This window comes from Chinchilla lanigera, unplaced genomic scaffold (assembly GCF_000276665.1).
Source record: "Chinchilla lanigera isolate Chin_1 unplaced genomic scaffold, ChiLan1.0 scaffold00104, whole genome shotgun sequence".
NCBI classification, from domain to species: Eukaryota; Metazoa; Chordata; class Mammalia; order Rodentia; family Chinchillidae; genus Chinchilla; species Chinchilla lanigera.
Genome location: NW_004955505.1, coordinates 5,299,382 through 5,323,090, shown reverse-complemented (window position 1 = coordinate 5,323,090; position 23,709 = coordinate 5,299,382). Strand labels below are relative to the sequence as shown.

Sequence of the window (23,709 nt, the reverse complement as noted above, 5' to 3'; positions counted from 1 at the left end):
CATATGTGCATCCCACTCCTATTATCAAGAAATAGTCCACTCCCCTCCAATCTGGCTTGGTCTTGTGACACACACTGACCAAGAGAATGCAGCAGAAGACACAAATCTAAGGAGCTCCTGCAACCCTTGGTTCTTTTAGAACCTAGCTTCCTGTTGCATGGAAGTCTTATCCTTCTAGAAAGACTAGCCATAGGAAAGACCCAAAAGGAGAACACACCACAAAGAGGGATCATGTACTGACACTCTCCTTATGGCAGGCAGGTGAAGAAACCTTGGCTGAATAACTCCAGCTCAAAATCAGCATGATCAGAATGACCCCAGTGCACATGGCACAAACTAAAACATTTAGGACAAATACATGGATGTTGTATTTATGACACCAAGTTTGGGGACATCTGTTATTCCACAACAGAAAATGATACAGCCAGACTGTTGCCACTGCTAGAGACAACTCAGCTTTAGTGCCTGGAAAGGGACTGGTTAAGCAGTGTCAGTTCACACTGTGTGTGTCTGCAGGTTCACAGATACCTGGGATGCTTTCACATGCACCAGCCAATGCTTTGCAACAGTTCCGGCCTGTAAATTCCTAGATATCAAGATCGTGTCGCTAGAATCTATGGTTGATTCTGTTAAATAGCCTGGATCACGTCTCCAATTATTTATTAAGTATTGCACAAGGACACATATACTTACATAACTCACGACCAAAAGGGCCCTTTTAAAAAATGGCCTCATGGTAAGCAGGCAATTCCTAGTGCTGCTTGCTGTCAGAGACCTGCAACAAGAAAGGGGGAAAAAAGGTAAGTGCAAGAGTCCACTGCATAATTCCCCCTTCCCTATGAATGTGCTGAGTCTCCTAAGCTCAGCACCATGCTGAGCGCATAGCCCTGGGCCCAGAGCACTGACTCCCAACCCCAGGGCTGCCACCGCAAGCCAGGAGGCTAGGGAGGTTTCTTCACTTCTCTGCAAGTCAACTTCTCTCACTCTACAGGACCATAGCAGCTTTAGGGAAGTAAAGTACCTACCCTACAGGCAAGCACAGATGACAGACAAGGACCCAGCCCTGTTAGGTATAAATGTTACTATCCCCCCTAACAGCCCAGTCACTCTGACAACTATATAGTTACACAGGCCACAGGGTTAACATAGAAAGTACGAGCTGGCATTTATCTACTTAATGTAATCCGAGGGGCATAATGTCCTCTGCCCACAAAATACTCACACGTTTTACCCCTAAGAAAGAGTGCTAAAGTTGCACGAGATTAAAATTTTTAGAGTTTCAAAGTTAGGGAGCATTGGTGGTAGACAAGAGCTCACCCACGTTCAATGAAGAATTTTCTCATCCGTGTATGGCCCTCAGAACTAACTGGGTTACAAGATTGTCAACTTCTTACTCTACAAACTGGCAGTCCAGACATGCACATATAAGACAGGATCAGCTGGTTTTCATAAAGATAATTAAAGGGAAGCAAGAGGAGCTATTAACAACCCCAAGTGAAAACATAAAGCAATTCACGTTCTCCTCCATGCAGATTTCTACTCTGAAAGTACATACTGGTGAAAGAAGCTGAATCAACCACACAATCCTATAGGCATTTCCCACCACATCCTTCATTTTTCCTCCCCCTTTTCATTTTTTCCTTTCAACTCCATTTTTTTTTCCCAGAAAGATTTTTACCCAGCATCTCTTGAAATGTGCATGTGAATGAGGTCTCTCCACACAGGGCAATGTTTTGAAAGGACAGAAATCCTTTTCTAAGACACATGTGGGCAGTCTCCGCACAGACTCGTCCACCTTGAGGACTGCTTACAAAAGGCACACGATTTGTACCCAAGTCAGCCTTGCTTCCTTCCTACTTCCCCTTTCCCCGTCCTGCTTCATAAAAACTCTGGAAGTGACCCAGGCTCAAATCTTACTACTCAGGTATTTAAAGAATAGAGAAAATGAGGAGTCCCCAGGACACAAAACAGAGTCAGCTGCTAACAAGTACTTCTTTTCTTCTCTTGGACCTCAACTGCGAGCTTGGCAAGGAGGAAGGCCAGGGATGCTATGGGCTCTTACAGTACAGGTACGGGGCTGCTGCTCTAAAAAGGCATAAAGGGGTCCTGAAATTGTGCACCAAGTTTTGTCTACATCCTGAGGCTAAGTCCTTGATCTGATATTCTGTGGCAACAGGGCCTGTGATCTCAAAAAATAAAGCACTGCTGAGCACTTTTCCTTCAGCTTTACCTCTACTACGACTCAGGTTCAACCAAATGAACCAAGACCACACCTGGTTATTTCTGCTTTTCCTTTGGAATACAGAAGACAGCGGGCAGCAGAAAAGCAAAGGGAGCGAATGGCAGAGCGGGTGGAAAAGGTGCTAGAGAGGACAGGAATCATAACCCCCTCGAGAGAAGGGCTTCCTGGGTGCTCTGCTTTTGGAAGCTTCCTTTCTCAAGTTCCCTCTGTTACTGGTTTATTTTAGCAGAGCGCAAAAATTATCAGTGGTTTTCTTTTCTACAGAACAACAAGCCACAGAATGTAGGATTTTTTTTCAATGTGAAACTTAAATGAATTTCCCCATATACTGCTTCCCTGAACATTTGCTCTGATGGTTATTTCAGTAAGTTATATTTATAAAGTATCCTCTGGTCTAAAAATTGCTGGAGAAATTTCATTTCCTCAGAAAGTTCAGTGAAAGGCACCAAGTAATTCACTCCTAAAATGTCACAAACCAAAGCAATAAACGCCTAAAATGGTACAGAGATCAGAGGATGGTAAACAAGACTCCAAGACTTCTACTGCTAGTCACTGATCAATAGTGAATGGGAAAAATAAACCAAAATGACATGCGCCCTTTTCTGACGAACAGGCCAGAAGCAGAGATTCCTAAGCTCAGCAGGGACCAGGCCATAAGCTGAGTTCTGTGCACACTTTCCTCCTCCCCAGCCCATGGCACAATGGGACAGTGAGGCTGTCCACGTTAGACCACCACATACACATTCTCTGCTCAACCAAACTTCAGTCAGGTTGCTGAAACTCCTCTTAGGCCCACGCATACACTTTCTTGTAAAATCCAGTATCAGTAAGAACCCTGGTAAGTCAGCTTAGCAAAAACCCTTCCTTCTTAATATCTGATCTTCCAAAATACCTGATCAGGTTCCTTATCTTCCTCCATTTCCCAGGTGATGTCTGATCATCCTGGTTTGTCTTCACCAAGAATCCTGTTAGGAAAGTGTAACCAGACTCCCCCTCTATCTGTAACGTTTCCTTGTAGTGATTTTCTATCCACTGACCCACATCTTGCTCCTTGGCTATAATTTCCCACTTGCCAACACCACACTCACACTCCCTCCACTGCCAAATTCCACCACAGTAAGCCGTCTATCTCCTGCAGTAGGTCTGCCCCACTTTGAGTAAGTTCTTTCTTCCATGCTTTTATTATAGACAGCTAAGTTACGTAGAACCTCTGACCCTTCAGGCATTCACTATCACTGAGCCTGAGATTTTCCATCCTTGCCTTTTGGACACTGAGAATGAGGTTTCCAAGGCAACCTTAATCAAATCCTCAGACACTACTACTGAACCTGAGGATGAGGTTTCCAAGACAACCTTGATCAAAGCCTCACCCACTATTACCAAGCCTAGTGTCTTCCCCACTTGCCTGTGGAGTCTGAGGTCCCTCCTCCCTACCTTTGGAGTCTAAAGGTGAAGCTTCTAAGCCAGCCATAATTGAAGCCTCTACTAGACTATATCTAAGGGAACCTGAAGGCCAGGGGAAGAGAGAATGAAACTAAAACTTTCCCTCCCACAGCCTAAGACCCTAAAACAGTTAAGGGGACTCCTAGGAACTACGAGCTTCTGTCACCTTTGTGCAGCAGAATGTGATGAGACCTCAGGACCCCTCTGTCAGCTCATAAAGGAAGCCCAAAAGACAGACACCCGTGTTTTAACCTTGGAACCAGATTCCCAAACTGTATCCCAGAAGCTTAAACGAGCACTTCTAAGTGTCCCAGCCCTAAGCCTACCAACAGAACACCGTTTCAATCTGTATGTTGATGAAAGGCGGGACATGGGTTTGGGAGTGCGCATGCAGGATCAGGACCCCTTCAACAGCAGGTAGGGTATCTGAGTCAGGAGTTGGACACTGGCAAAAACACTGCCTGCATGCGTTAGAGCTGCGGCTGCCACAGCTCTCCTAGTGCCAGAGGCATCCAAGCTGACTTTAGGCAAAGATCTCACTGTTTATATGCCTCACAATGTGGCAGGACTTCTTTCTTCCAAAGGAAGCCTATGATTATCAGACAATCAACGCCTTAAATACCAGGTTCTACTTCTGGAAGGACCAGCCATTCAAACAGACATGTTCCTCCCTGAACCCTGCCACCTTTTTATCAGAAAAGGAGGAAAGTGAGGCAAAAAAACATGACTGTGAAGAAGTCATTCTCCATACATACACAGCCAGAGAAGACTTGCTGGACACATCCCATACTGACCCTGACCTGACCCTCTTCTGTGATGGCAGCTCCTTCACGGAAAATGGGGCAAGAAAGGCAGGCTAGCGGTGACTCTATTCCAGACACTTGAAAGCTCCTCACCTGCCCTTGGGACTCACGCCCAGCTAGCAGAACTCAAAGCTCTGACAAGGACTTCATAACTCAGTAAAGGACAAAAAGTCAATATTTATACTGATTCAAAGTGTGTTTTCCTAATATTACATATCCATACAAGTATACAGAAAAAAAGAAATTATCTGACAGCCAGTGGATCACCCATTAAAGTATCATAAGGAGACAGATATGCTCTTATTGTCTGTCTATATGCCCTCCAAAGTGGCAACAGTCTACTGTAAAAAAGACACCAAAAAAGAGCTGACACAGTATCTCAAGGTAATCAACCGGCTGACACGGCAACAAAGGAAGCTGCTCAAGGGCGCCCCACTTCCGGCCCCCCTGATCTGAAAAGGGTCCTTTGGTCATACTTGACCCAAATATTCTCAGTCAGAAATTGAATGGGCTTTCTCCCATGGGTGTCAGTTCCTTCCATCAGGATGGTTACAATCAGATGACGGTAACTTGTTCCTTCCTGGTGCTAGTCAACGGAAAACTATTCAGTCTTTACATCACACCTCTCACTTGGGAGACAAGACCCACCAGACGGCCATCAAAGTTATTCACAGGAAAAGGACTTCCTCAGACAATAAAACACACAGTTAAGAAACATGTGCTCTGCCAAAAGAACAACCCTCTTACCTGACATCCTCCAGGTATACAGAGATATGACAAATACCCTAGAGAAGACTTTCAGCTCCATTCTACTCACACGCCAAAGAGTAAGAGACTCCAATACCTGCTGATCTGGGTAGATACTTTTACAAACTGGGTTGAGGCCTTTCCTTATTAAAAAAAAAAAAAGGCACAATATGTGGTAAAGGTTTTGGTCTTAGAAATTATCTCCACGTTTGGACTTCCTAAGAGCTTACAGAGTGATAATGGGCCTTCTTTTAAAGCAACAGTTACACAAAATGTCTCTATGGCACTGGACATTCTCTCTCACCTTCACTGCGCATGGAGGCCACAATAATCAGAACAGATATAATAATAAATAAATAAATAAATGAAAGAGAGAAAGAAACCATAAAGAGACACCTTTGCAAAATGGCTCAGGAAACCTACCCATAGTAGCCTCACTTACCACCTTTAGCTCTTTTTTTTTTTGTACTGGGAATTGAACTCAGGACCTTGCACTTGCCATGCAAGCATTGTGCCACTGAGCTATATCCCCAGCCCCCAGCTTTAGCTCTTATCAAAGTAAAAAAATAAACCCCAATTCTAAGCCTCAGTCCATCTGAAATGCTTTATGTACAGCACTAATGATTTTCTCTTTGAGAGAGAAATAGATGCATTACTAAAAGATGTCACCTCACTGGTTAAATTTCAACAGACTCTTCAAAAGTTAACAAAGCTCAGCCTAAAGAGAAGGAAAAGCCCGTATTTTAACCTGAAGAGTTAACACTGATAAGGTCTCTTCCTTTACCATCTCTTTCCCTAGTATCAACTTGGGAAGAAACATACACCATGATCCTATTGACCCCATCAGCTGTTAAGAAATCACACCTAGATTCCTGGATACACCATACCTGACTCAAGCCCTAAAAACCACAGACTGTCGCTGAATGTAAACAACCATCCCAGTAGTCCTCTAAACCCGTAACAGATTTAAAATTCTTGTTAAGAAAGTCTGCAGATAAGTAGTCTAATATGCTATTCTTAGCCCTTTTTCTAATTACCACTTCATGACGGGGGTATTTCCTTCCTAGTCTGGGCACAAGAATATTGAAAGTCATCACAACAAACATCTTTCTGGATATGTGGCCTGTTCCCCTTGTCAAGTAAATCAGGACTTCCTTGGTGAGTATTCCAACTTCGAGGAGATAATTAAAATAAGTTACTACACTGATGCAACATGCAAAAGTTCAGTGGGGTATAGTTTAGTCCACCGTTACAAGGTAACTGAGTGGCCTAGGAATTCCACCCTTAGTGATCCTGGACATAATTAAATTTTTTTGAAGAATGTCACTAAAGCCTCTCTACAGGCACTAGTAGAACCCCTGCTAAGTAAGCGTAAGGGTACTATCATGAAAGCCAATACTCACAGATATAAAGATGGCTACTTTCAGATATGGGACAATTATATGTGGTTAACTCCAGTTATAAACAATCACTCTTATTCTCACTGGCCTAACTCTACTAAATACTTGACATGGACACCACCCCCCAAGCATGTATATACACCATAACTTCACAGGTCAAAGACTGGTTTACAATAGACTGGTTTCATCAACTTGGAATTTGATGGGAAGCCCACAGTGGCCCTCCTTGGTCCTGTAGAACCAATTTCTGGCACTGTCTGCCCTCTAGATGGATAGGGAGATACATGCTGAGTTTTGCATGGTTACAAGGTAAGAGTGTCGAAAGTATTGACAAACTTACCAACTTACCTCATCTACAACATGGATGGTCTCGAAGTGTGTTTCACTGGTATGATCATTTGGCTTCTATCTTCGTCCCTTCCCTAGGATTAAAAGATGTCATGCCACACATCGAGGCCTTGACTAACTATACTCAACAGGTCTTAAGGACTCCTCGACTGGTCTCTCTCTCTCCTAAATAAATAAAATCAATGAGGCAAATCATCCTCCAAAATTAGATGACATTAGATAGTCTAACAGCAGCAAAAGGGGGGTACTTATGCAATTATAAAAGTTAAATGTTATATACACACCCCAGATCCTTCTGCTAATATCTCAATGGCTGTTTCAGACACTAACAGGTTAATACCATATTAGATTCTAAAATTCCCTATACCTTCTTATCCTTTTTGTGAGAAGCTATTACTGGTTCTTTCTGGTGGAAACATTTGTTGGTTGTTTTCATAACAATCCTGTTGATCTTATTACTTGGTCCAGGCATAGTTAATTGTTTCTTTGGCCTTGTCTCCTCCAGACTTAAAGCTACACACCTTCCCAAGACAAGAATACCTGACATCTATTGAGGGCCTTTACACAGACCCTCTGAGGAGTATCTCTGACTTCTGATCACACTATGACCCCCTTCAGCCTGAAGTAACCAGAATGGTCATTGCTCCTCGTCCTCTCATGGAAGTCTGCGGTACCTCTTCAGAAGGGGGAATATTATAGACAGCTGAGTTAGGTAGAAATATTATAGACAGTGAGATAAGGCTGGGCCCTCATGAGACTCAGTGTCAAGATGAAAACTCATTACAACCATGGCCAGAGGCACACCTGTTGGAGGCCAGGCCTCAAGATAAAGGCAGAATGACCAGGCCTAACATGAGGAGTAACGCCTGGTCTACTGAAGACTAGTTCGACATCAGTCACCTGGGTGGGTGACCAAGATCCTCAGACTCATCCCTTCCTAAAAAGTTCTTTACTTTTTCCATGAACATTTGCTATACGACTTGCTTCCACATTGCATCAATATTACCTAAACAGCTGTACTTGTAATCTTATTGGCTGATCATAGCCTTCAGCCATGTAGTACCCACATGGTTGTGCTTTATAAAACTTTACCTGGAAAGCGGGGTCTTTGGTAACTCACTCTAGGCCCCTCCTGTCTCTCAGGAGCCATCTCTCCCTCTCAATAAATCCTTCCTGCTCTTAACCTCCTTTGTTCCTAAGAATTCATTCTTCAATTTCAGAGAACATGAACTCAATGTATCAGACATCTAGCAGATGCAGAGTTATAATATTTCCCTTACATCTTTTAAAAGTTTTAGATCATTTCCTACATCACTTTCATAAGTGTACCTTGAGAATTTTTTCTTTTACACATATAGTGAAATGATCAGTCAGTATTTAGTGATCTGAAGAGAATTTTTAAAATCCTTTCCCTCCTCCTGTCAACCCCTTTTCTTGTTCTGTGTTTCCTTTGCTCTACAGTACTAGACTGTGGTAAAAAATGAGGATGCTCACATTTTGGGATGTGGACAGGAAGTTAGACTAGGAAACGTACCTGAATTGTACCACCTTCCTTTTCTTAATCCATGGTGGTTTAAATGAGTATTATAGTAGAATTCCAGTTCTCAGAATCTGTACAACTGATAATTTTTGCCTAAATGTGAGCTCCAGGTGGCAAAACCTCTGATACACTGACCAGTTACCATTCAATATTATACCAACAAGTTATAACTAGTTACACATGCAATTCTTCAGTTTCATTTGCTCTTTCAAGGTAATAAAGGATATTAATAAAGAATCATATACTTGAAAAAATTTTTAACTCAGAACTTTTAGAATAGGAATTTTAAAACACTGCTTTTCTTTGGAAGAAAAAGGTTTCTCAATTGACCAAAATATAGCGAAGACATAGCTCACATAGCTTACAGTGCCACAAAAGAAAATTAAGTGTCTACAGGTTCCTCCTCCAATATATTGTCCTTGAAACAATGAAGTGCCTCAAGCCAAGGCATTCAGCACAGGAAACAAGGACACTGACCCTCCCATGTTAGGATGCAAAGGAAGGTTCTGAAGGTAGAGCTACTCCAACAAGACAGTGAGGCATTTCTCAGTTCTATCTACTCAGAAGCCCAACTGACCTTCAATACCCAGGTCTTTCGCACTGGGAAATTTTTCCTCCAGAAATTTTAAACTCTTAACTCCTCAGCTTCCTTACAGGAAACATTTACTTAGATTATCAAACATAAAATGGGGAAATAAAGACTGAGAAGGCACAGCAGAACGTGACTACTGTTCTCGTAACCACCCGGAAAATCAAATGGAATGGGAAGGGACAAAACACCTGAGGCAGTCTAACAGCTTGGAGGAAGAAAAAACAAAGCCAAGAAATGTTAACTGATTTAGAAAACGTGATAGTCCTTCAGGGTCAAAAGTCAATTTGGTGAGGCTTCGTTAACTTAATAAGAGGACTCAATTTATATTCCCTCTACAATTAATTTATTCAGAGATCTTAATTTTTCATTCTACAAATAATATAGTAAAAATTCAGCTTGGGTAATATCAGCTTTGTCTCCCATTACCAGCCACAGGGAAGCTTCAACTCATCAGTAACAGGGCAGCATGTTTAATACGCACCCGCCTCTGCGCTAGGCACGGGCCGGTTTTATGTCATGCAAGCCCTCATCTTAAGAGGGAAACTGAAGTGTTACCCAGTCAGGACCTTGCCTCTAACAGGCAAAATGGGACCAAAACCCATACAGAAATCCAAAGCATTCATTCTGCTGTACGACAAAAAAGTAAAATGGACCATTTTATTCAGACATTCTTGTTAGACCCTTATTTACAATGGTTCAACTTGTGATTTTTTATTCTACAATTGTACAAAAGGAATATGCACTCAGTAGAAAGCATACTTTATATTTTGATCCAGCTGAGCATGGTGGCGCATGTCTATACTCTCAGAGGCTGAGGCAGGAAGACTGACACTAGTTCAAGGCCAGCCTAACCTATACAATACGTTCAAGGCAACCTGAACTACATAGCCAGACCCTGTCTCAAAAAACCAACCAACCAACCAACCAGTCAATAGATAAATTTTTATCATTCCCTAGGCTAAGAAAATGCTGTAGGGCAATTTCTCATGATGTTAGGCAACAGCAGCCAGCCACAACTCCCAGGAAGCCACACAGTCGTGGGTGGAACACCGGTAACTGGTGTACCCTGCGGCTAAACTATGACACTCTACAGATGAGGTGTATTATGTGCTCTTTCAACTCACAATGGCCTTATTAGCACACAATCTCAGTGTAAGTTACAGAGTATCTAGCTTGTACCACTGGTGATTATGTGTACAATCACGTTTATCAGTCTTTTTACTAATAAAATTAATTAAAAACCACCCAATGGTAGTCATCCATGTCCTGCCCACCAGCGAGACACTAATGACGGCCCTGGTGTGCAAGTGTTGAAGGTAAATGTCGGCTGAAGGACAAGCTATATCTGTGTACAGCTGGCTGGTCAGGAAAGTCAGAGTGAGAAAAGACGGCAGAAAGAGAAAGCAGCCAGAGCTGGCAGGTGCCAGCACATGGTGAGATGTCCCGCCAGCCAGCCAGCCCCAGGACAAGTGGCCGGCAGGAGTGGGCTGACGAGGAGGCCCTGGGAGATAACAAAGCTGACACTGGGAGGCTGAGAAGTAAATTCGGTAAGGCGAGAAGAAGCGGAGCACACACTGTGTCCCGGGCTCAGGAGAGGGCACCGATGGAGACAGGGCAAGCACGTTGCCGCTAAAGGACCTAACACAGGAGGAGCAGAGTCCTGAGTGCTGACGCTGCGTGGGGTAGAAGGCCAGGCCGCGTCCACTGGGCTTCGTGACTCGTGTGGACTTAGACCAGCTCTGCCGGCAGCGAGCAGAGGCGAAGACCTTCAGCAGAGGTGCTGCCGATCCAACCTTCAACTGCACAGGCACCAGACACTGACATAGTGCCCACGCGGGGTGGGGGGACAGCGTGATGCCCAACGTGACCGATGATCTCATCTCCCTTGGCTCAACCCTGTGGGCAAAGTGGCCTCCCCTAGGTGCTCCCTGTCCCTCTGCCTGCCCAGTCCTTCCCTGGCGTCTCCATCACTAAGACTCTAGGTGCCCACAGCAGGAGAGAGAGGGGACGCTGCTTCTCCCATGTTCCCAACTCAGCCCCACTCCCCGGGAGCTCCATGCCCAGGACACGGGACAGGGCCCCCACTGGGCGCAGAGGTCACTCCATGTTCCTTGCCAGCCCCACACCTCTCCCAACCCACTGTATCTGTGAAGGACGAGGCCAGGCCCAGCCAGCCGCCTCTCTCCCGGACATGTACTGGACCAGGGCTGGACTACAGGTCCAGGCAGCTCAGCGCAGGGCAGAGTGGGGAGAAAGTCTCCCTTCAGCTTCCCCACGCTCCGCTCTCCAAGCCCACTCTCAGTGAGGACCCTCCAGAGCCAGCCCTGCCCTGCGTGTCCTCGCCCCGCGCTCCTGACAGCGCTCACGCCGGCAGACGGGCAAATACAGAGGCGTCACATACTCCGCTGAGGACAGACAAAGTCACATGGGGGCCAGGCGGGACACCGGGAGCCCGGACTTCCTGCAAAGTTCCTCCAGAAACAGATGACCGCTGCGCTGCGCAGCCCTGCCCCCATGTAGCCTGGGTTTCAGACAGGCATACCGGCCCTGAGCCGCTGGGCACCTGCAAACTTCATCTCCCACCGGAGCCCTGTGTGTAAAGGGTTCACGTTCTGCTTCACTCGGAGCTCCTTCACACTGGGGACAAATATGCCTTTTTAAAAAGTGGTAATTGTGAGGCTTCCCCTCTAGTCAGCTCAGTTTTATTTTTAAGTTCCAGTTCTCACTCACACTGAAAGCTCCTGAGGAGAAATCTGTAAGATTTCAGAGAAAAAGTAAGACTTACAGTGACTTCGCACAGAACCCACATAGCACACAAACCATCACTACTATACTGCCGGGGACTCACTATTTACAGAAAATGTCTAGCTGTCAGCACTGTGGAAGTTAGAAATTCATAATTAGGTTCCCATTATTTTGGAAGAGTAAGGTCTGCTTCTTTTGGTTACACAATTTTTAAACATCTCCTCTAATTTTCTGCTAGACTTAAGGGTTTCATTTTAGAATATAACATAAAAAACCTAAAGGAAAACTGCCCAGGGAACTAGAAATTCCAGTCTGATTCATGTTACTTATATATATTTACATATTTAATTTTATTTATATTTTCCAAAGAAAACATTTAGGACCTAATTTTGTCATATTGTAGGTTGCTCAATTTCCCAGACTTCTGTGTTTGATGCCTCGGTTGTCAGAGAGCTCTCTATGGCTCTCCTCTCTGCCCTCCACAGATGGTTCTGCCCCCAGAACAAGGGCAGGAAGTGTGGCGGAACAGCTACGGGCCAAGGAGCCACACAGAACTGGCCCGAACCTGGCTCACCTAGGCGGAAACAGAGACCAGGAAAACCTGTAACCCCAGGTCCCGGAAGCCTCCACTGTCAAATGGTTGTAATGATTTCTACCTCAGAGGCTATTGAAAGGAGATGACCACAGCTGAACTGAAAATACTCTATTTGAACCCTACAGACTGTCTTTTATGAGCACAGGAAGGGAGAGAGGAAGGAAGGAAGGAATTATGCTAGGACAAGTACAGATAAAGAGGCAATCTCTTTCAAGGTCTACCACCTCCTTCCTTCCTGGAGGAAGAGAAAAAGAATCTAACTTTTTCTAAAACAAGCAGGCTGTAATTTGGCTGTGGACATTCTCCTAGCTCAGGGATGGTGAACCTTTTAGAGTGCAAAACCCAAAACCTACTTCTTTGCTGTGAAGTGCCATCACTGCAATCAAACCTGAACACTTCAGTTTTACTTTAGAAAAAAACAACTCATACATTAACATCTTTTGTTTGAAAGGAGAAACACAGAAACACGTGTGCCACAGGTTTGCCACCAGTGGCCTGGTGCACTTTCACCCTTGATTTGGCTTGGATATGGACGCAGGCCCTCCAATACACCAAGCAGGCTGAGGAGGAGCAGCGGGTGGGCTTTGGTCAACAACCTGTGTGCCCGGGCACTGGCTGAACTCCCTGAAGAAGGGGAGACTTTTCCCGATTCACCCAAAACAGTAAAAAGTACCCCTGGCTCGAATGTCACGCACTCCTCATGCTTCTCTCTCTTGCAGCCTTTCTGGCTTTCCATAAAGATCCTCCATAGGCTGCAGGAGCCCCGATCTATTACTATCTAATACTCACTAGACAGTTTAATTTCCTAATGACTTTCACAGAGACCTGTTTAATGTACTGTTTCCATTTCCTTCACAGCCAATTTCATTTGCTCACTGACATATGATCCCATGTTGGCAATACTTCTAGTGACTGCGCCACATGCACGGTAACTTCAGTCTCAAATGAAGAACAGCACTGCCCTGCCTCAGCTCAGCTGAGTTTTCCTCACAGAAATAGCACGGTGCTTTGCACAAAGGCGTTAAATTCACCAAACTCAATTTTCTAAAATCCTTCACTGGCTTCCCTCCTGCTATGAGAATGCAACTTGAGACTAGTGTTTAAACAAACACATTTTTCTTGTCCTAAACTTAACTCAACCGAAAGTCTTCAAGTTGGATCATTCCCAAGGTAACCAACAAGTGCAGTCTCCCCAGAAATGGGCCTTTCTATGCTAAACTGGAAAGTTCCTGGGAAACTGAGGATCAGACAGTCATCCTGGACGGCATCGTCTAGCAAGTTAACACAGTACAGCAGAACAGACTGCCAAACCAGAAGGACTGCAGAATTAAAACAGTAGTTTCTTATTATGCTTGCCCTGAGCACGCATGCAGGCGCCTGCATGCCCCCTTGATCCACGACTTTCTGTCCCTTGTGAATAAATGTTTCGTCAAAAATGTGTTTCTCTGGTGGGAGACATCTATTAATCAATGCATCTTATTAATTCTAAATGTTTGAACACTAGAACTTTCTTGTCCATTCTTCAGCTGCAAGACAAATCCTTTCATCTAACTCCCATGAGCCAGGATGAGCTAGCCTTTAAAATGTCATTTTATCAGGTAGCAAAAAGGAAAAGAGGGAAGGAAGGAACAAGAGTTTGCCAAACGCTAAGACAGCACAGAGCTGTTCCACATGCAGCTGGTAGAACTGTAATGACTTGGTGGATTGTAGCCGGGCTGATACTTCAAAAGTTAAGTTTGAATCCAGTTTATACCATAACTTACACGAAATCTGAAAGTCTTGATTTTAAAACATACTTTATTTAGAAAGGATGGATACAATGGTACTTAAATAAATAATCATAGCAGTAAACAGCCAAAGCCAAACATTCAGACCTCATACCTGGAATTTTGAGATAATTGACAGTTTATACTCTGCCATGTTAGATATTCATTTTTATTTTTAAATACTGATAATATTTTATTTAAAAGTTTATGGGAGTTTTCCCTCTAGGCCACACTTTCTTTTATGTCTTTCCCTTGTATGTAAAGTTTGATGGTTACAGGATTACCTAAAATCATTTCCACTTTCTTTAAAAGGCAAAGGCTCCAATGTCCTAGTCTCATCATTATCATTTATGTTTGTGATGTCTTGCTCAGCTAGGAGATCCACACTGTGAAAGTACAGTAAATACTGCAGACTGACAAAAGGAACAGGTGTTTATTAGGAGAAAAACTCCATTAGAATATACTTTGATGCATCCTTTGTTCAATAGGAAACCTGATTCCTGCCATGTTCTTGGTTCTTTACTTGGCCAGATAACCAACTTCTTCAATCTTGAAGGTTCTGGACCATTTGCCATGCTGCTTAAACTGGACTGCATTTTACCACTGACCTTTATGACAGAGCATGGTAATACTAGGTGGCGCCCTAAAAGACCTCCTGCACTCCAAATATATTGTTCCTTCCCTCTGTTGTGGATTAATCATCTAATTTCCCCGTGGTCATCTGGGTCAATCACCACTGCCAACACCGTAACTCCATTTTTGACTTGAGCCATCAGGATCCCAAAATGACTAGGGGGACATCTTAGCTCCCAGTCAATGGGATCATTATTGTACTTCCTGGTACAATCCTTCCCTACTCTAAACTAAGACTTCTAGGCCAGCAGAATATAAGGTCTCAGGAACAGGAAGCAAAGATGTTACCAGTGGATCATGGCAGGTAATAGTGAGTGATACCATTCCCACTTCCACCCGTGACTCCTGGACCCCTGAATCTTGGCTATGGGAGAAACAGTACCAGATTCAAAGCATATACACTGATTCAAAGCCTATACAAGCTTCTGGAGACCCTTGCCCCAGCACTGCCCCAGCACCTAGTTAGCGCTATAACTGCATCTTCAAAAGGCCATTCTGCCTATCAATCCAGCTACTTCTGGGTGATGAGGAACATCGTAAAACCAATGACTTCCATAAGCAGGAGCCCACTGCTGCACTTCTTTGGTCATGACATGCATTCCTTGGTCAGAGCAATGCTATGTGGAACACCATGATGGTGGATAAGGCATTCTGTAAGTTCACAGATGGCAGTTCTGGCAAAGAATTACATGCAGAGAAGGCAAATCCATACCCAGAGTACTGTCCATGCCAGTACAGACAAAGCACTGCTCTCTCCATGACGGAGGTGGTCCAGTGTAATCAGTCTGCCATCAGTTGCAGACTCACAGCCCCAGGGAACAGTGCATACTAGAGACTCAACGTTGGTCTCTGCTGCTGGCATATTGGACACTCAGCAGTGGCTGCAGGCAGGTCAGCCTTGGTGAGTGAAGTCTATGCTGCTGAGTCCATACATAGCCTTGATCCCCTCACCATGGCCACTCTGTTCCTGAGCCCAGCGGGCAATGACAGAGTGGCTGAAGAAAGAGATTGACTGCTATCCACAGAACAAGTCATCCTATCTACTTAATTATTAAAGTCCTCTTCTGCTGAGGTCAGTCTTTGGTGAGCATTTACATGGGACACAGTATTTTCACATCCTTCACCCATATGGACAGCTCTAGCCACATACCACTTCCCCAAATACCTCTGTCACCAATACTCCAGTCATCTCCTTCCGAGTCCCTGACTATCCAGCCAGACCATTGGCTACAACCCATGAATCAATAAAATGTCACGTATCTGTTCATTTCTTCTTCTAAGCAAAATGTATGACCAGGTGCACTGCCCAAAGTTGTGCCCACATCCAGGGTGAGTCTTCTCTCCTTGGTTTTGGCCTCCTCGTCAATCATACATCCACAGACAAACCTAGAGCTTCACTAATCTGCTGGGTTGTTCATATTCAAGCAAGATGACATATCACATTTCAATATCACAGGGATCAGTTTCGAAGGGCGCTACCTAATCTCCACCTCCAAACCCATGGAAAATGACGCCAAGTGGTGAGTGGTGGGACAGAGCCCTTCTTCCTGATGTGAGCACGTCGCAACTGGTGCTAATTCCACTCAACAGGTGACTAAAACTCATCACCAACTCCCAGACCAACACTTTCTAAGAAAGAGAGAGAGAAGATGGATGCTCACAGGCAGCCACATCATGGGCCCATTGGAATGATGCCAGAGGCTAGGCCACAGCACCACGGACAGCTGGGGAAGGATTACCTCTTTGACAAAGCTGGCTGATATGCCAGCGTGTGAAGAAAATGGCTGACAGGCCAGCATGTGAGGGAAAATATCTTGCCTCCTAGAGTATGATTCGGTTCAGGACCCAAATGACACACTTCCCACGATGCCCTTACGATGAGATGCAGACAAGATCCAAGTCTGGCCCTTTTGTGGAAATGGAAGTGCTGATGGAGATACACACAACCTTCTGCCTAAAAACAGTCACCATCTAGAGCCCTTGGGATTTCAGTGCTGTTATGAAAATAGCACAAATTAACTGGTCTCTAATTTTTATATATTTTTCTTTCTTAGTAAATACAATGGTTTTCGGGATTGAGGGTCTGTAGTCAACTGGCTCCAGTGCCGAATGGCATGGCAGAGCATAAATTAAAAATGCAACATGAATGACCCTATTTCCAACCGCTGAGTGCACTGTGATATTTTATTTGTGTTTTCACCCTGTCTGAACAGGACCAACGGGCCACACACTGACAGACATCCTACAGTTCCTCCCATACATGATATGTGCCAAAAGTATGCATAGAACCACAGCACCTCTGTTATAGTCAGGGTTTTTCAAGAGAACAGATTTAATACAGGACACATAATTTGTAGGATTTTATAATTTTCACTCAAAAAGTCAAATGCAAAAGATCTGTCGATGCACTAGAGACCCAAAGAATCCAGCTGAAGGCCTGGATCCCATGGTAATGTCCTGCATGAGTCCAGCTGAAGATCTAGAGCTCACGGTAGCATGGTGGCATCCTCCATGAGTCCAGATGGAGTGTAGAACCCACAATAATGTCTCATGCAAGTCTGTATCAAGGATCTGCACTGGGAAGGCCCAAAGGCTAGTGGTGGGAGCTAGAAAGTCTGTACTAGCAGGATGAAGGATCTGTGCCAGCAGGCTGAGGGATCTGCACTGGAGCCAGGAAGCAACACTCAAGGTAAGGATCAGAGCTGCCCCAAAGAGAGCCGTAGTCATCCTCAACGACAGCGAGGACCCGAGCTCCCCTGATGATGAAAACAACGGAGTTCATATCAGGAAAGCCAGTGTGACAGGCCTCTCCAGGAGGATCAATAGCATGCACCCTCCCCTTTTATGCTGTTGGCAACAATCCTCAGGTGGCCCCTCCACACCCAGCACCGTGCTGACTCAGTCCAGCTGGGTGTTACAAGTTGACCATTAATTAATCCACCACAACCCCAAATATAAGATGTGAGTTACTCCTACTTGTGAGCCATTCTCATATAAGATGATTTAATTTATTCATTTTTCTAAAGAAAACTACTGTGCTATTCTACAAATACAATAAACCACTCTGCAATACTTTGAACCCCATCTACTAAACAACCTCACCTACGAGCTATAAATACAAGAATTGGAGATGAACAGAAATCGCTTCTAAGTAACCAGTGTTTCAGACCTACAATGATCTGCCTCTTGTCTCTCATCCTTAAATCAAACAGTGCTGCTGCACGGGGCAGAACAGTGTGCTGCTCCCAACACCGTTCCATCCTCTCCTGAGCATCTGTCTGCTCTGCTTTGCTAACAGGCAGCGGCAGCCACGCAATGAAGCCAGGGCAGGTGGGCAGAAGTGACAGGTGCACATCCAGGCCTGGGTTAGTTGGCCCATAACATCACACCGGTGTGCTTTCCTTCTCCTTCTTGATGAGGACAAGCATGGTGACCCGAGGCCACTGCCCCAACATGCAGAGCCACAAGGTGGAGAGAAAATGGATTTCTGAGTCACAGTGCACAGCTGAGCTGCCCACTGACCAGGAATATTTATTTCAGATTTGATGTGTCTGAGCAATAAATTTCTGTTGCATGTGATCCACTGTTCATGACTATGACTGCTGTTACCACTAGAACAGAATACCCATGATCCTCAATTTAACAGAGGAGAGCTTTATTTTGGTTCACGTTTTCGGTCTACAGTCAACTGGCTCCAATGCAGAATGGCATGGCAGAGCACAACAGAGAAGGAAAGCTGCTCACGTCACGGCACCCAGGAAAGAGAGAGAAGGGAGGAGTCTGGGAGGGACACATGCCTTTCTGGGTCACACCCCATGACCCACCTCTTCCAAACGAGCCCGGCCTCCCAGCAGCACATTCAGCTATGGGTTCACCGGTGCATGAGTCCACTGGGGAACACAGCACACATGACCCAATCATCTTCTGGCACCTTAGGCGTTTGGGGACACCTCAGATCTAAACTATGACACTAATTTTCACTAACAAAGATATCAGCCAGTAAGACTGGCATCTAAAAGCAAGGGGCGATCTATACATTCAACCCATGGAAACAAATCTGAGATGCTCTAAAGAATTTATGTAAATGACATCAGTGTCTCACTATTTACAAATACTACATGTAAACGAAAACTTGAATAGGATTCCATGTTACATGGGTTCCATGAGAAAGAAAATATTGGATGGCTTATGGCAGTGAAAGTTTTTAGAACTCTGTAATTTCTTTTAATAGCAGTTGGCAATGTGCACCAAAACCGAAAACACTTCCTCACCCTCCAGCATTTACCCTCTGCTACACACAGGTGCCACTCCAAAGCTGGCATCCTGATTTTTACATGTGCTGCAGTTATGCAAAATTTAACCACTGGGGGCAACAGAGCGAAAAGTGCGAAGACCCCTGTCTTGGTTACTTTTCTCTCATTGCTGAGACAAAATTCCCAACGCCCAGAATCAAGGAAGGAAAGGTTTATTTAGCTCACTGTCAGTGGAGGTTTCAGTCCATACTCAGCTGGCTCCAAGGCAAGGTGGCACATGGCAGAGAGCAACAGTTCATGGAGGAAGAAGATAGCAAAAGCAACAAGAGCAAAAGGGAGGAGCAGCAGCTGGAAGAGCAAGCCTCTTTCTCTCCCTTACACTGTATGCAAACTACCCGCCTCAGGGCAAGTGTAGCACTCACATCCATAATTCCAACATTAGACCATGAATCAATTATAACTCTAGAACCCCGCCCCATGACTGCATGAGGCTTTAGGGGACATTCAGACACTAACCATAACAACCCCTCTTTATGTATTTATATTTTCCTGCAATGTATAAGTATTCCAAAATAAGCAATTTTTTAAAAAATCAAGCTAATCTTACTCTAAGTCTCCATCTTTCACCCTGTGCCATGCTATAGTCTTAACAAGAAATACTAAGGGCATGAACAGATGCAAAACCCCAGGGTCAGCATCTACATTTACCTTATTTTGAAAGATAGTTTAGTATAAGCAGGATTTGGTTGTTCTTATCAGCAACTCAATTACCAGGAACTTCTGGCTTAATTCCTTTAATATATCAGGTTTGGGATTGAACTGTCTAAAGGCCACTGGAAACACAAGAAAATCTGACTTTTAAAAAGCAAAGTCAAATTTTGTATCATTTTCCCCCACAAAAGTATCCAGAAACTTAATATAGAACCCTGCACATTAAAAGACCTATAAAATGAGGATAAACATTATTCTAAGCCAGAGAGAAGTAATTTGGAGATAACCCTCAAATATCTGAACATAAATTACACTCCCCAAAACTCCACAGAAGTCACAACTAAAAATGCTTTTATTGGGTGTGTGAGTACACATAAGGAACCCGCAGTGCACTGTAACATAAACAAACACCAAGTGATGGTCCCTTTTGCCAGGGTATTTCTGCAAAGGGTTGTCAAATACACAATTTTCTCTTTTAGACAATCTAAAAGTTTACAGAAAGTAGAAAATCTAACATGAGAAATTAAAAAGTAACACACTGCAACTAGCAAAGCTTGCTTACAAATAGGCTCTCCTTACAGAGGGAGGTCTTTGTAACAGGGTAGCTTATAACTCGCCAAAAACAACTTACTTCCTATGGCCTTAAACAGAAAAAAAAAGAAGTGCTAGTGGGATAGAAAGATTAAAAACAAATACCAATTGGTTTTCCATTTTTCTTTTTCTCTGGAAAAAATAGGATTTCCAGCATAATTTTATTGACTTTATCTAGTTAAAGGAGGCTACAAAGAACCCTTGAATTGCAAATGTTTGTGAACTCTTGATGCCATGAGTTAAACGAATAGTAAATAATTTCAGGAAATGTTTTTCTCATTTCAGAGCATATTTAGTCTATCTCATTTGACTATATGCATTATCTCCAAAGATGACAATTTTAACACAAAAAGACAGTTTTCTCTTTCTTAATTCTAAATTAGTACTACAGTACTTTGAACAAATTTTTGTGTGATTCATATCCTAATGCTAAAACACAGCAAAACTAGGATCATTGGGAAATGTTTCTTTTCTTTTCTGACCCTCTTTCTCATTCTTTTGCTCAGATTTCTCTGTGGAATGATGTACACGCTCTGTGGTTACCAGGAGTGTAGCTCAGTGGTAGTCACTTGCCTGGCTTATTCAAGGCCCTGAGTTCGATCCCTAACATCTCAAAAAGAAACAAAACAAAACAAACCTCCAATTCTAGGGACAGATAGCAATGGATTTAAATATTCGCTTTGCTACTAGCTATGTATAAGTTGGAGTGAAACTTAAATGAAAATATGGTGAAAATACTTAGCATGAGACCACAGACAGCTACACATAAGCACATACACACCCTTGAGTATCATCACTGCCTTCTAACAGTGTTATACAAATGACCAGATACGGCAAACACAGAATTTTTTCAAATAGTTACACAGAAAATGTGGTAACATGTCCTTTGTTGTTCAGATGCCATGCTTCTTAAGATGAACCTTCAAGACCATTTTTCCTTTCCTACTACAAACAGTGGTTCTTACTCCAACCTAAGAAATGACAGTACTTTTTTTAAAAAGTAACTGAGCATAGGATGGAAAGAGCATATTTTTTCCCACACATTTGTATTTTACTACTAAAACGCATTCACTTAGTTCAACTGCAAGAGAGAGTGTCTTAACCACACACTGAGCCCCAAACCTTAAGCCTCAAACTTTGGACTGGCAGAACACAGAACCGCACAATTAGTAGAGCCCTCCTATCAACCATGGAGCACATACCTCTAGACTTCATTTAAATAAGAGAAAAATAAGCCACTGCCTTACACGGTCCACTACACACACTCACACACAGCCAATATACTGCTTTGTTTTGACATAGCAGCTGAACCTAAATCAAACATATCCCTTTTCACATCAACTATCTACAATGTGATAGGCTCTGGACTCTAAACTTTACTTTTTAAAAATTTTTACAACTTTTATAAAATACACAAAGGAGAAGATTGAGGCACCAGCATTTTTAGTACTTTCCTAAACATTTAGAAATTAAGATTATGCTCAATTCAGGATGTTTTAAAATTAATGACAACTACCTTCCAAGATTGTTATAATAAACAAATGGGTAGATACGCCCCTTTCTGTGCTCCAATAATTTGCCCTCTTAACTTCTGTGGAGGAGTCCACTTCTCTAAAAGCCAGGGCTTCATCCATCACTACAGCAAAGGGGTGAAGCCCCCTGAACTGTCACATCCCTACTGCACCATAACAACTGTGTGTCCTTAAAAGTGGTGATCATTAAGGCCTTTTGCACCCAATCAACTATATCCATGCTTATGTTCATCTCTGTGGACGCTACTTGGTATTCCAATGAGATCATGGAATGAATGCAACTCAGTCAAGTTCAAAATCTTTTGAAAACTATCCCTCCCAAAACGTAATTTGCACAAGTAACTATCATCATAAAGAAAACAGATTTACCCCTGAACCTCTTAGGGGATTTTTCATAGTACACAACAAGAAAGGGTTGGTAGTAAATTCAGTGAAATAGAGTCATGGACTTCCTTCTGGAGGAAGTGCTGCAATCAGTGCATTTGCGTTTTTACATGTTGCTTTTCTCATGAGGTAAGATAGAAGGAAAACATGCTTTCACACATTTCCAAGCAAGCTAACTGAGCACTAGGCAATACATGAGATAGGAATCTCAAATTTATTTATAATCTCAATTACTAAGGCATATCGCTTTAGCATCTTGTATATGAAGTGTGACAATAACGTAATGAGATCAGTTCTTTTGTTAGGCTCATAAAGTGGCACACTGATGGGAATTTCAAAATAAGGTTTCTAAGCAACACTGAGAAACTGGAAAGTGCATGAAGTTTATAGCAAGATCACTGAAGATATCGCAATCATTTTTATATGCACACTCTGGTATCTTTATTAAAACTCGAGCCACAGTATTTGATCAACCACAGCTCATACATGCACATTAATTCTGTGATAAACAAATACTGAGGAGTGTGTCTCTTTATTCTTTTGAGCTTTACCAGAGATCTTTCAATGTGTATATATATCTTATTTTGTCACTTTTGGGAAAATCTGTTGCCACCTTTTGAGATCTGGATTAAATAACTGCTTTGAGACGAAAATTCTAAGGTTTGGATTTTTTAATCCAAATTGATCACCACCCGAAACCAAAACAAAAGAAACAATTCTCAACTGTTCAGATGTAGTACACACAGGGGAACCCCCCGTGGTGTTTCATGGCACATCGCGAGTTATTCAACTCATGCATTCAGAAGTTTAAAAAAAAAGGATCCCACCCCATGAGGCACACGGGCTGTGAGATGAAAAGGACAGAGCAGAAAAAGGGCAAATGTGAGTGCACTGTACATGCGAGTGTGCTGGAAAGAAGAAAGAATGTGGTCTGGCCCACCCAGAGTCGGCACTGTGAGGTGGCCACACTAACGCTGGGTCCAAAAGGTGCAAGATCACTGTAGGAAGGGGCAGAGCAGACCGCATGAAAGCAAAGAAAGAAGCTGGGAATGCATGGGAATGTTCTCCCTCTGTGGGGACGAGACAAGCGTAATTAATAATAACGCAAAGGGACTCTGCCCCAGGAGCACATGCTGAGGTACGTTCATGACCTCAGAGTATACTGTCCACAGCCATAGAGAACCTTCACAGTGCTACTAATACACTAAATGTGCTCCTATCTTTTCAATTCCCACTGATAGTTTTCTAAGAATCTGACCTGGCTTCCTAAACAATGCAATTTACTCTTTTTAATAATTCTTTTTCCTTCCTTTCCCATAATCGTATGTCTAATATTCACATTTCTTGCCCTCAACATCATCTTTATTTCACTTTCCTCCTCAAT

At 43.4% G+C, this 23,709-nt stretch overlaps 1 protein-coding gene across 1 annotated transcript in view; it reads right to left on the bottom strand.

Moving 5' to 3' along the window:
* Tmtc1 (transmembrane and tetratricopeptide repeat containing 1) overlaps positions 1-23,709 on the bottom strand; it is a 253,886-nt gene that overhangs the window by 131,695 nt on the left and 98,482 nt on the right. The window contains exon 8 of the mRNA XM_013505922.1: positions 694-775. Coding sequence (XP_013361376.1) covers positions 694-775 — 82 coding nt within the window. The remainder of the gene's footprint in view (positions 1-693; positions 776-23,709) is intronic.